We start from the raw sequence: 13,855 nt of genomic DNA on the forward strand, positions 1-13,855 counted from the left end.
AGAGAAAAACAAATTTAAAAAAGATACTAAGACTATTCTAACGTAAACAGTGTAAGTAATTATTAATAAGATATTTACCTTCTTTTTTTGTACTAAGCTTTTAAAATTCTGTGTGTATTTTACACTTGGAACACCACGTATCAAGTGCTCAGTAGTCACGTTGTAGCTGGTGGACAGAGAGGCACAGACAGACTGTAAGATAAAAGTAAACTAATTGTTCAGCTATCATATTCTTGCAGTGGTCAGTAAGAACTTGTCCTTATTTTAAAAGATGTGTATGTATGATGGGCAACTTCTATGTGGTCATTAGTTTTATGAGGCTGTTTGTTAATAATGACACCTAATGTTAATCTGTGATATTCCAGCAAAACATGGTTCAGGAAAAAAAAAAAAGAAAAGGAGGAAACAAAAATGTGAAGAACCTGGGAACATAGGATGATATGGTCCAACTCTATGCTGATCTGGCTTAATTCTAGGGATTATGAAGAAATGTCTGGAGGTGCCTGTTTTGGGGTGGGGACTTGTGTAGATTTTGACTAATCTGGAGTAAGCACATCCTGCCTGCAGACATTGACATTCACAACTTAAAATGTACTGCTGGCCAGTTAAAACTTGGCCTACTGGGTGCTAGTGTGTAGCTCTTCATTGAGTTACTAGGCAGGTATTAGGTCAGAACATGTGATGAACCTACCATGGAGAAACCCGTCCCCTGAAAAAGCATTTGCACACAATGTTTTGTATATGGTTGTAGGGATTTAAGGCCTCTACCAAGAATTCCTCAGGGAGCTTAGAGTTGCCTTTCCAGTTTCCAGAAGGGGGTGCCTTGCTTTTCACGGTTTTTGTTTTGTTTTGTTTTGTTTTTAAATGGCTCTTTTCAGTTTATTGCATGAAGGAGTTACACTAGTCCAAGTTAAAAGCAGACCCCAAATGGTTACATTATACAAGCTGTGAGGTTTTTAAACTTGTGACAAGGGACAGAAGGGAAATTCTACTCATTGCAAGGAAATCCTCACTTAAGCGTCAGTAAGCCAAAAGCACTTAAAGCCCATGAACCTTCAGATGGTCGTCCTTAGCCAGTCCAATCTCTACAAGGAACTGGCATATGTTCTTGTGCTGGTCACCCTGTAGCTGAATTACTTCTCCATATTCTGGATGCTCAATTACAGTACCATTGCAGGCAAATTTCTTAAATGCCTTCACTAGTTTCTTTTTATCTTAATCATCAGCGATCCCTTGGACAGTAGTAAGGGTCTTTCTGCCGTTTCTCTGTTGAATTTTTATATGGATATAATCCTCAGTGCCAGCAGGAAGCAGATCATCACCCTTACTTGCATCAGCAAAGGGGTCGAAAGAGTGGAGGTTCTGGATAGCGGACATACGATACAATGCCTTTTCCTGGATGGAAACGGCCTGCAGAAGGCGGCGGCGGGAGAAGGTGGGCGGGGGTACAGAGCGTCTGGAAGCAAGGGGTCTCAAGGGGGAGGCTGCTAAATCCTCGGCGGTGGCTCACTGACTGGGCTCAGGTTTTATGATAATCTATCCTGCCTTTTCTCTCTCCCTTGTGATAGACGGAAGGAGTTACAAAGCGTTTGGCAGAAAAGAATGACTTTGTGATCTTCCTGTTTACATTGATGACGAGTAAGAAAACATTCTTACAAACAGCAACCCTCATTGAAGATATTTTGGGTGTTAAAAAGGTGAGCTATGTTCTCCAGCAGGTGGATGACCAGATGGTGGAGGGTGTCTCTGATAATTGGATTCTCAAGCCTGAATGATGTACGGAGCTGTTTTAAAAGAAAAATTCTTCCATATGCCTAGTGTTAACTTTTTTTTTTTTTGCTTAAATATATTTAGGTACAAAACTACGTTAAATTCCTTCTTCTAATGGGTTCTAAATGACAGTAAAACCTAAGCTAGTATATAAATTGAAATCAAACTAATGATAAAACTCAAAAGTTCAAATTGCCTTTAATGTGATGGCTAATGTTACTTTGCTGAAATCAAATTGCCCTTTGCTAATTATTATGATTCAGGATCTTTTTAACATACTTATGCTACTGTATGCTGTGTGATAACTCCATTTTCCTGTCACTTTTATACATTTGAATTCTGTGAAACCTTCATTCATTATGTTTCCCTGGGTGGTGATGTTTGACTTGGACTTACTAAGATCACTTCTGTTTATTCTCGTTAGTCTTAAACAGTTAAAGTTTTAATTGATACCAATATAGGAGAGACAAATGTGAGCACTGAAGTCCTGCCACTTGGTCATAAGACGGATGTTCAAAAGATCCCGAATATGCTTTTAAAGAAAAAAACAAAACAAAACAAAAACACCCCACACGCAGGTGCCTGGGTGGCTCAGTTGGTTAATTGTCCGACTTTAGCTCAGGTCACCATCTCATAGTTCATGAGCTGTCATGCTGACAGCTCAGAGCCTGGAGCCTGTTTTGAATTCTGTGTCTCTGTGTCTCCCTCTCTCTCTCTGCCTCCCCCCCCCACTCATGTTCGTCCTCTCTCTCAAATATTTAAAAACAATTTTTTTTTTCTTAAACATACACAAAGGGGTGCCTGGCTGGCTCAGTTGGTGGAACATATGGCTCTTGATCTCAGATTTGTGAGTTCAAGCCCTATGTTGGATGTAGAGCATACTTAAAAAAAAAATTTTTTTAAAGGAACTGTGGTTGAAATGAAACACTAAGTTTAAAAATTATCATCAAGAATTTAGACCCCAAAAAACACATCCATAGACCTCTGTTAGATAATCACTATATTAGATTTTTGTGTAATGCTTGTGAAGACATAGAGCTTCCCTAGCCCTTATTCCATGCCTCCCTGTTGGCTGCAGTGGGAAGATTTCTTCCTCTTACTACTGAGGAGGCAGTCATAGCCTCTTAGAGTTGCTGTTGCGGGGAAAAGGCTACCCACGTGCATTGTGGTTACCCTTGCTTTCATTTCTCTTTCTCTGCATTTTCCTCAGGCCCTGCTTGTCATCATGCAGGCAGAAGACGCACAAGTGGCCCATTGTCTATAGGAACACACTGGAGATGTGTGCGGGTCCCAGACCCTTTGTGCCCTTTGATAAAAAGTCTTTGTCATTTTTCCAGTAATTGTATGCTCTAGTCAGTGCGTGAAAGTGGGCTTCCAGGGTGGAAACACCAGACTCCTTTGCAGTCTCAGCATGGGAGTCTAGGATTGCTCCTTCATAATTTTTCCTGGTTGCCCCCATACCCTGTCATACTCATTTTTTGTGTGTTACCAAAAGTAGTGGTGAGTTCTGCTAAATATGGTTACCTTGGTGCAGTTTGAAAGGGGGATAGGCACCGTAAAGAAAGTGGGAACCCAAGCCACAGACTGGGAAAAGATATTTGTAACCCATGTAACTAACAAAAGATTGGTATTCATAATTTATCAAGAATTTTTACAAATCAGCAAGACAAAGACAAATAGCCTAGTTAAAAAGGGGGGGGGGGAGAAGCAGTGATATAAGCAAGCATGTCACAGATGAGAAATAATCCATAAATAAAAGAGAAGATGCTTAACCTCATTAATAATCAAGGAAATGCAAATTAAGACCACCATGAGAGAGAGCACAAATGTTGGTGAGAATGTGTATCATTGGAAATACTTATATACTGTTGATATCTTTCGGTTTTTGCAAAATATATTTATCTTTCTTTTCTAGTTGAACATGTGCATACCTTGTGATCCAGCACCTAGGGAAGCACTACCCTGAGGGCCAAGGTATCATTCTTGTGCCTGGGTCACCTGTAACCTATTCCCAGGCACGCTTGTGGATAAACTCCATCCCAGACCAGTAATTCTTAGAAATGAAAACACTACATCAAAGCCAAGAGGTTGTGAAATCAATCCACGGGGTCTATCAGCTAAATAGAAAAGATCAAAGTATACCATGTAAGGGTATTTAAGTTTTTGTCACATAGTTATGCATTCACCTATGTATGTTTTATTGGGTTGTGATGAAAACTTTTACTTATTCTTGGACATTATCAGAATGGTTTAGAAGCCACTGCCCCAGAAAAACTTCTGTACATGTGCATCAAAAAACACATAAGAATGTTTATAGCATTGTTTCAGGGTCAAAAAACTGAAACCATGTCTGTGATCTATCAGCAGTAGAATGGATAAATTTTTTCTATTCACACAATGGAATATTACAAAGTAATGGAAGTGAATAAACTGTTGCTATAGGCAATAACATAGCTAAATCATAGAAAGGATTGATATAAGTCAGTTGCAGAAGACTATATAGTGTATCATTTTTATAAGGCTCTGAAATAAGCAAACTCAACTCATACACAAAACTTTTGTTAACAGCAAAGCAAAAATAAAATTCAGGTTTGTGGTTACTTCTGGCAGAGAGACAGGAAGATGTGATACAGAAGGCACACACAGCTCTTCACTTGGTTATGCTTCATTAACATATGTTGTATGTATTAAATTTTAAAATTAAAGTATAAGGAAGTGGGCTTGGAGGGTGGTGAGACCTGGCTTATGACCCATCACAGTCAGAACTAGAGGAACAGGGCTGAAAGGTACAGTTTCCAATGATAACAATAGCTCCCATTTGTTGTGTACTGAGGAAGGAGAAGGTGCAGGTGGAAGAGGCCCCCAGGTAGCTCCTCCACAGCAGACCCTTGGCCTTCATTCCCAGAATTAAAAGTGGAACTCAGTAGGGCTTGTAGGAATATTCACCTGTTCAGTACACATTTACTGAGACCCTTGTACCAAGTCTTACATGTTGAGGCTCTGGAAAGAAAGACATACCTCTCCCTCAAGGCAGTGTAAGTTTATGTGGAAAATAAAAGGAGAAACAGATAATTACAAGATCATTTGATATGTGCAGTGATTGAGAAATACCCAGTCCAGTGGTAGTAAATTCGTGAGATGAAGGGCAGTAGGTATTTTCTGAGGAACATAAGGATGTTTCAGAAGAAAAGAAGTTCATGTAAGATACAACATGTGCAGATTGTAAAGAGGAATAAAAAAGATGAAACGATAACCAAATAACAAAGCATTTCATAAAATTCAGTATTTACCCATGATAAAACTAAGAATAGAAGGAAAATTCCTTAACTTGATACAGGGTATCAGTTAACTTACAGCAAACATAAGACTTAATGTTGAAACCTTGGACATATTCCTGTTAAAGTCAAGAAAAAGATAAGAATGCCTGCTATTGCTTACTCAGTTGATTACTTTTGCAAGCACACAAGGAGACACCTATAGGAATGTTCATTGCAACATTGCTTAATAGTGAAAAATAGCCCACCTAAACATACATACACACACACACAATGGTTAAATACACTGTGGAGTAAAAGAGTGAAAAATGAATGAATTAGAGCTACTTGTATTTGTGTAATTATATCCCAGTGTTGAGGGGCACCTGGCTGGCTCAGTCAGCATAGCATGCAGCTCTTGATCTTGGGATTGTGATTTTAGGCCCCACATTGGGCCTAGAGCCTACTTAAAAATAAAAGTTAAAAAGAAAAAGTACTAACTTTCTGTTGTCAGAAGTGGCATAAATTAAAAAAAAAAATTCCAGTGTTAACTAAACAGTAAGGTATAATGTATCATTTACACTGTGCATGAAAAACAATATATTGTTTTAAAAACAATGTTTTTAATTTTTTTGGTTTATTTTTTATTGAAATACAGTTGACATGCAATGTAATATTAGTTTCAGGTATACAACCTAGTGATTCAATGATTTTATACATTAAGCTATACTCGTGACTATGTATAGTCACCGATTCTCACCATACAGTGTTATTACAATATTGTTGACTATTTTCCCCATGCTTTTCATCCCCACAACTTATTTCTTTTATAACTGGAAGTCTGTACCCCTTAATCCCCTTGACCTATTTTGTCCACCCTCCACCCCCATCCCCTGCCTTCTGGCAACAACCAGTTTGTTCTCTGTATTTATGAATCTTTTTCTGTTTTGTTCGTTCATTTGTTTTGTTTTGTAGATTCCAATACAAGTGAAATAAAATGGTATTTGTCCTTCTCTGACTTATTTCACTTAGCATTATACCCTTTTGGTCTCTCCATGTTGTTGTAAATGGCAAGATCTCATCCTTCTTTATGGCTGAATAATGCTCCATTGTCCATGTATACCATGTCTTCTTTATCCATTCATCTGTTGATGAACACTTGGGTTGCTTCTATATCTTGGCTCTTGTAAATAATGCTGTAGTAAACATAGGGGTGCATATATTTTTTTCAAATTATTGTTTTCATTTTCTTTGGGTAAATACCCAGTGGTGAAATTACTGGATCATCTGGTATTTCTATTTTTGATTTTTTTGAGGAACCTCCATACTGTTTTCCGTGGCAGTTGCACCAGTTTACGTTCCTAACAACAGTGCACCATCCTCCTTTTTTCCACATCCTCTAACACTTGCTATTTCCTGCCTTTTTAATATTAGCCATTCTGACAGATATGAGGTGATATCTCATTGTGGTTTTGATTTGCATTTGCCTCCTGATTAGTGATATTGAGCATCTTTTCATGTGTCTCTTGGCCTTCTGTATGTGTTCTTTGGAAAAATGTCTATTTAGGTTCCCTGCCCATTTTTTAAATCAGATCCTTTTTGATGTCGCCTTGTATAAGTTCTTTATATACAATAATTTTGTATTGTAATACAGTAATATTTTTGGATATTAACCTCTCATCAAATATATCATTTACAAATATCTTCTCTCATTCAGTAGGTTGCCTTTTTCTTTTGTTGGTGGTTTCCTTCACTTTAATATCATATATTTTATGGAAATATTTATAAGTATAAGAACATGTGTGGGAATAATAAACACAGTTCAAAAAATGGTTCCCTCTGGCAGAAGAGAAGGGAACACAACTGGGTAGGAATACTTTATTTTTTATTTCTTAAGAAGAAAACACCTGTAACAAGAATGGCAATTTATGAGTGATTAAACTTGAGTGGTAGGCATTTGCTTTGCTTTGTTTTGCTTTTCTAAATAGACAAAATGAACCACATGAACAAAGAATAAGAACATGATGTTCAAAAGGTTTAATCCTCAGACCAATCCTCTAAGGTATGTTAGTCCCATTTGACAGTTGAGCGGAGACTTAGAGAGGTTCCATAATTTACCTGCATTTGCACAGCTGCAGTTTGTAGAGCCGGGATTTGAACCTAAGTGGTCTAGCTAACCAAGCCCCATTCTTCGGGGGAATGCAGGCAAGAGGCACATCCAGTCTCAAATGAACTGAACATGGGATTGTTTTATTTGTGTTTCCTGTAGGAAATGATCCGACTAGATGAAGTCCCCAATCTGAGTTCTTTAGTATCCAATTTTGATCAGCAGCAGCTTGCTAATTTCTGCCGGATTCTAGCTGTCACTATTTCAGAGATGGATACAGGGAATGATGACAAGCACACACTACTTGCCAAAAATGCTCAGCAGAAGAAGAGCTTGAGCTTGGGACCTTCTGCAGCTGAAATCAACCAAGGTAAAATCTGTTCAAGTTTTCCGGAATTGAGATTATGACTCTGAGACCCCTTTGTAAATTATTTGCTCTTTTAGGATCTCCAGAGATTGATCCGTGTGAGGGCTCATAGAGTCCACTTAGAGTATGTAAATTTTGTGTGTGTTCATTATTTTAGGGGCCAAGTTCATATCCTTTATCAGATTTTTTAATGGATTCAGAACGTCAAAAAAGTTAAGATCTGTTGTTTATCGGAATTCCAAATACATGTACCTTTTGATCCACTAAGCCACATCTGGGCCTTTATCCTATAGATATATAGATGATGATGTATATTCAAGGTAATTCATTGCAACATTGTAATAGCAAAGACCAGAACAACTTAAATGTGTTATTAATAAGAAACTACTTAATTTCAAAAAAAAAAAAAAAACTACTTCATTTCCAGAATATTTATGTAATGGAAAATTGTATAGCTTTTAAGAAAAAAAGAATGAAGAAGATTTGTATGTACTAATAGAGGATAACATCTCCAAGATGTATTAATGTTAAAGAGGAAAATGCAGAGCAATGTGTATAGTATGATACTGTTTGTAGTAAGGCAGAGATGGGGAGAATAAGATCAGATGTATTTGTTTGCTTGTATACAGTATGCATAAACTGAAAACAGACACAAGAAACTAAAACTGGTTACCTTTTAGGGGGTGGCTGGAAACAAGGTAGATGACAGCAGTGGAAGTAGGACTTCTGAATGTAGTATTTTATGTATTATTTAATTTTAGAACCATATGAGTATGCTAATTATTTCCCCATCTGTTGCTTTTTGTTAGCTAGAGAACTTTTTTCTGGTTCTATCCTGGTCTAAGCAGATTTGCAGATTTGGGGGAAATTGGGCATATATCTCTTTTGGTTATAAGACTATAGATGATCCATATTTGAAGTAAAATATTTATGTCTTAAAAGCTAGTTCTTGAACACTAACAGGCCGAAAAATCATATCACCATGTGCCTTAGCGTTAACCAAATAACGAATTAAAAGGCAGTAGTAGAGAGCCATGATCATCCCACAGCAGCCCTGATGATGCTTTGAAAACAGTACTTTGTTTCTGAAGTCCAGTTGACTGAATGTGTGGGTTCCCAGGCCTAGCTCTACAGAATTGATAAGTGCTATATAGCAGTCTCCCTTCTAAGTACTGAATGTGAGTCCTCCATTAACTATTAGCATTCTACTTTTAGTTATGAACACCACATGGTCATGACTGTATTTCTAGGTTATTAGGGAATATAATTGCACATGTTTTAGTCATAATAAAGACAGAAGTATGTGAACCCTATGGACCCCAGGTTGGTGGTTGCCCCTCCAGGCTTATTTTTCTTCCTGGATCCATAGATCCAAGGCTTACCCTGGTCTGAGTAGGCTTTTATTCCCCTCCCTTCTCCTTTCTTAGGACTTTTACTCATTTTAGCAAATTATAAAATACATATTCTTAAAATCGTGAGTTCTATTATAACTAAATTATACCTTAATGCTGATTTAAACACACATACACATACACTGACAAAAGTTTGTTAAACTCCTGCTGTGTAGCAAACATTGAGCTAACTGCATTACCAGCAGTGACTTTATTTACTTCTCCAAGCAGCCCCATTCATTGCACAGCATAGGAAACTGAGGGTCATAAAGTTTCAGTATTGGATACTGAGGCACTTAAGTAACTTTCATCTTTCAGTTTTCCATTTAAGGAATCTGTTCTACAGACCATTTTTATCCTGTTATCAGTTACCTTCACCTACCATTTATAAGCTACCTTAAGTGAAACATTAAGTGAAAGCATTGCCCATCATTCTTGGAGGACAAGGTATTTTATTCCATTGGTTTTTTAATTAACTGAGAGCTAACCCCAAACCTAGTTTACCTTGATTTGGAGCATTAAAAAAAAGGAAGTCTTTATAAAATGTCTAGATTCACTTGTATACCTGTGTGGGTAACCCATGAAATAATCCACATGTGATGTCTGCTTGTAGCTTTTGGGTTGAAGCTTTATTAAATGTTGTATTTTAGCACGTGATGTTGTACAGGGTCTGACCTTTCCCAGCTCTCTAACCATACAGTTCCTCTTCCCCTGCTCTCTGCCACACGCGTTTTTCTCCAGTCACATGCCCTGAGAAGGCCAAGGTGAACATCATTAAATCACAAATGCAATTAGAAAGATCTTAGTTCTCAATATTGTCATGCTTTAATTGAACTCCAGAACTGGATATTTTTAAATAAAGGTGTGTAACAGTCATCTCAGGCTGCCATAACAAGGCACTGTAGACTGGGTGGCTTAGACAACAGAAGTTCATTTGCTCACAGTTTTGGAGGCTAGAGGTTTTTTGAGATCAAGGTGCCCTCAGGATTGGTTTCCGGTAAGGCCTCTCTTACTGGTTTGCAGGTGGCTGCCTTCTCACTGTGTCCTCATGTGGTCGTTCTTCTGTGTATGTACAGAGAGAGAGAGAAAGAGATTGCTGATGTCTCCTCCTCATCAGTCTTCACAGATTAGGGCCCCACTCTCATGACCGCATTTAATTGCCTCCCTAAAAGCCCTGTCTTTAAATACAGTTCTATTATGGATTAGGGTTTCAACATATAAATTTGGAAGGGGGCCTAATTCAGTCCATAACCGTATAGGAAGCTGATGTGTTTTTGTTTTGTTTTAAATAAATTGTGGTGGTTTTCTTACCCAGCAAAATAGTGATTTATACTGTCTTCTGGAGCTCTGATAATAAAACTGTTAGAATCCTTTTTGGATTTCTCGGAAGTACCACTTGTCCTTCTATCCATTCATATGGGAACAGAACAGATGGTTTCATCTGGGGGGAACATCATTCAAAATTTTAGTCAGAGCTGTAGATGAAGCCACAAGCCAGATAATTATCAATTTATAGGTCACACTGAGCTAACAGGGGCTGATTTCTGCAACATATGAGCTAGGAGAGAATTCAGAATCCACTCAGCTGGAAAGCAGAGCCTAAGCTGAGGAGAAAGGTTTATAAAATATTTCAAAATATAGATGTTTTAACAAAGATGAAAGTTCTGCTTTTGCAGAAATTCAGAAGTTGTAGGTGTTTCTGTTGTCAACCAGCTTAATATTTTAACATTAAGCAGTAGTGTGTGATAGCTGCTGGTAAGGCTCTGAGAATTACAAGCACACTGTGGTGCCTGGTGCTAGTTCCTGGAGATTGTGTATCATTTGATGAGCATAATGGGGCCAGTGATTTTTTTCTTTTCTGGGGCGAGAGCCCATAGCTTTCATCATTTTTTCAAGAGATGAGTGACTCACAGAGGCTCGGGAATCTCCAGGGTGGGGGCCAGAGCCTCGGAACTCTGAATGCTGGGCAGGTCATGTTCTAAGTGCTGTGTCAAGAGTGCAGGGCAGGGAAGGCAGGCCTTAAGAACTGTACTGTGAGGAACAGAGAAACTGCAGCTGTTCACCCTCCAGAAAAGAGGTTGAGAGTAAAAATCCAGCTCTGGGGAGGTTTTCATATGGAATCCAAACTCTTTTATTTATTTTTGGAAAAAAGTAATATATATCTAAGGTTTCTAAAATAAGAAGAGCAGGTATATACAGTAGAAAGTTTGTTCCCCTAACCACAGTAACTTTTTCATTTTCTTTTCTTTTTTTTTTTTTAAATTTTTTTTAATGTTTTTTTATTTATTTCTAGGAGAGAGAGAGAGACAGCATGAGCAGGGGAGGGTCAGAGAGAGAGGGAGTCACAGACTGAAACAGGCTCCAGGCTCTGAGCTGACAGCACAGAGCCCGACGCGGGGCTTGAACCCACGAACCGCGAGATCATGACCTAAGCGAAAGTCGGACGCTTAACCGACTAAGCCACCCAGGCGCCCCACTTTTTCATTTTCTTATGTGACTCTCAATTCTCTTAAGTGCCCAGTCGGGGATGGAGGGGAAAGAGATTGGCTATTCCCTGTCTGTACAGGTGGTAGTATAAAGTAGGCTCCATTCTGCACCTGTTTGTTTTTTTCTCACTTAACTTTATTTTGCAAAGCATTCGATTGCAGTACATACAGAATTATGTGATCCCTTTTTATAGCTACATAGTATTCTAACATATGGGCATACCACAATTTATTTAACTAGTCCCCTATTGGTGGAAACTTGATTTATTTTTAAACCTTTGTTCCTACAAATAACAGCCTTGTGTATGGAGTATGATGTGCTGGATATTTGCCTTTTAAACTTTGATAGATGTTGACAAATTAACCCTCCAAAGAAATTATTGGTTCATCTTCTCTTCTGTGCAACCCCCCTGTACATGCTTTCCAGTACAGGGCCTTTTTAAACTTCTTGATGTTTGCCAGGCCAATAAATAAAAAATGATATCTCAAATGTATTTTTTTTTAGGTGAGTGTCACATAACCAAGTAAACCATTTAAAGTGAACAATTCAGTGGCATTTAATACAGTTACAGTTTGTGCAACCACACCTCCAACATTTTCATTACCCCAAAGTGAAACTGTGTATATGTTAAACAGCTGTTCCCCAATCTCCCCAACCCTGGCAACTACCTGCTTTCTTATTACCTATTCTAGATATTTTTAAAATGGAATCACATAATATGTGACTTTTTGTATCCTGCTTTTTTCACTTAGCATGAAGACTTCGAGGTTCATCCATTCTGTAGCACATCAGTGTTTAATTTTTTTTATAGCTGAATAATATTTGTATATGCCACAATTTGTTTATTCATTCATCTTTTGATGGATATTTGGATTGTTTTCCCCCTTTTGGCTGTTGTGAAATATCATGAGCATGTGTCTGTACGCATTTGTTTGAGTGCCTCTTCAGTTATTTTGGGCCTGTACTTAGAAGTGGAGTGGCTGGATCATACGGTAATTCTGTGTTCAGCTCTTTGAAGAAAAGTTCATTTTAATATAATTTTAGCTCTAAAAAATTTTTTTAATGTTTACTTTTGAGAGAGAGAGAGAGACCAAGTGTGAGTAGGGGAGGGCAGAGAGAAAGGGAGACACAGAATTAAACAGGCTCCAGGCTCTGAGCTGTCACAGCACAGAGTCCAATGTGGGGCCCGAACTCACAAGGTATGAGAGATCATGACCTGAGCTGATGTCAGATGCTTAACTGACTGAGCCACCCAGGCACCCCTGCTTTTTTTTTTTTTTTTAATGACATCAGACATTATAGCCACTAATTTATAGAAGATGGAAAGGGGGCTAAGATTATTTGCTGAGCTGAATTTATATGACTTTGTACAATTCTTGCTGTACTTTGTTGTAACTTTAGTTTTGAAGAATTTTCTTTAATATTGTGTTCTTTTCAATTTTACTTTAAAATTTTTCATTTAGGAGTACCTGGGTGGCTCAGTTGGTTAAGTGTCCGACTCTTGGTTTTGGCTCAGATCATGATCTCATGGTTTGTGGTATCGAGCCCCTTGTTGGGCTCTGCACTCTTAGTTTGGAACCCGCTTGGGATTCTCTATCCCTCTCTTTCTGCCCCGTCCCCCTGAAAATAAGTAAACATTTTAAAATTGCTTTAAAAGTTTTTTTGGGGCCCCTGGGTGGCTCAGTCAGTTAAGTGTCCGACTTCGGCTCAGGTCACGATCACATGGTTCGTGGGTTTGAGCCCCATGTCAGGCTTTGTGCTAACAGCTAGCTCAGAGCCTGGAGCCTGCTTCAGATTCTGTATCTCTCTCTCTGACCCTCCCCTGCTCACGCTGTTTCTCTCTCTCTCAGAAATAAATAAAGCATCAAAAAAATTTTTTAAGTTTTTTTCATTTAGATTCTTCACACAGAGTATGACATATGTAACATTATGATACCTATTTACCCATCACCTCGATTCAACAAGTCAACTGATGGCCTCTCTTTATCCCCATTCACTCCTCCCCTACCTTATTTTGAACTTTTTTCTAAAGTTTATGTATTTTTGAGAGAGAGAGAGAGACAGAGAGACAGAGGTAAGTAGGAGAGGGGCAGATAGAAAGGTAGACACAGAATCCCAAGCAGGCTTCAGGGTCTGAGCTGTCAGTAGAGAACCCAACACGGAGTCCAACCCATGAACTGCGAGATCACGACCCTAGCCAAAGTTGGACACTTAACTGACAGAGATCCCCAGGTGCCCCCCCCACCTTATTTTGAATTATTTTGAAGCAAATCTCAGATACAGTAAAATTCAATGTGCATATATTGCAGTGTTTCCACAAGATAATGACTCTTTTTATTTTTTTAATTTTTTTAAAATATTTTTTATTTCTAGGAGAGAGAGAGAGAGAGAGAGAGACAGCGTGAGCAGGGGAGGGTCAGAGAGAGAGGGAGTCACAGGCTGAATCAGGCTCCAGGCTCTGAGCTGGCAGTCAGCACAG

General features: G+C 38.5%; 1 protein-coding gene and 1 pseudogene across 1 annotated transcript in view; one reads left to right on the top strand and one right to left on the bottom strand.

The window, feature by feature from the left end:
• Positions 1 to 13,855, top strand: part of TRPC4AP (transient receptor potential cation channel subfamily C member 4 associated protein) — a 69,335-nt gene that overhangs the window by 25,412 nt on the left and 30,068 nt on the right. The window contains exons 7-8 of the mRNA XM_077769367.1: positions 1,569 to 1,697; positions 7,294 to 7,501. Coding sequence (XP_077625493.1) covers positions 1,569 to 1,697; positions 7,294 to 7,501 — 337 coding nt within the window. The remainder of the gene's footprint in view (positions 1 to 1,568; positions 1,698 to 7,293; positions 7,502 to 13,855) is intronic.
• LOC144235783 (eukaryotic translation initiation factor 1 pseudogene) lies at positions 866 to 1,391 on the bottom strand (annotated as a pseudogene).

This window comes from Crocuta crocuta, unplaced genomic scaffold, assembly GCF_008692635.1.
Source record: "Crocuta crocuta isolate KB4526 unplaced genomic scaffold, BGI_CrCroc_1.0 scaffold445, whole genome shotgun sequence".
NCBI lineage: Eukaryota > Metazoa > Chordata > Mammalia > Carnivora > Hyaenidae > Crocuta > Crocuta crocuta.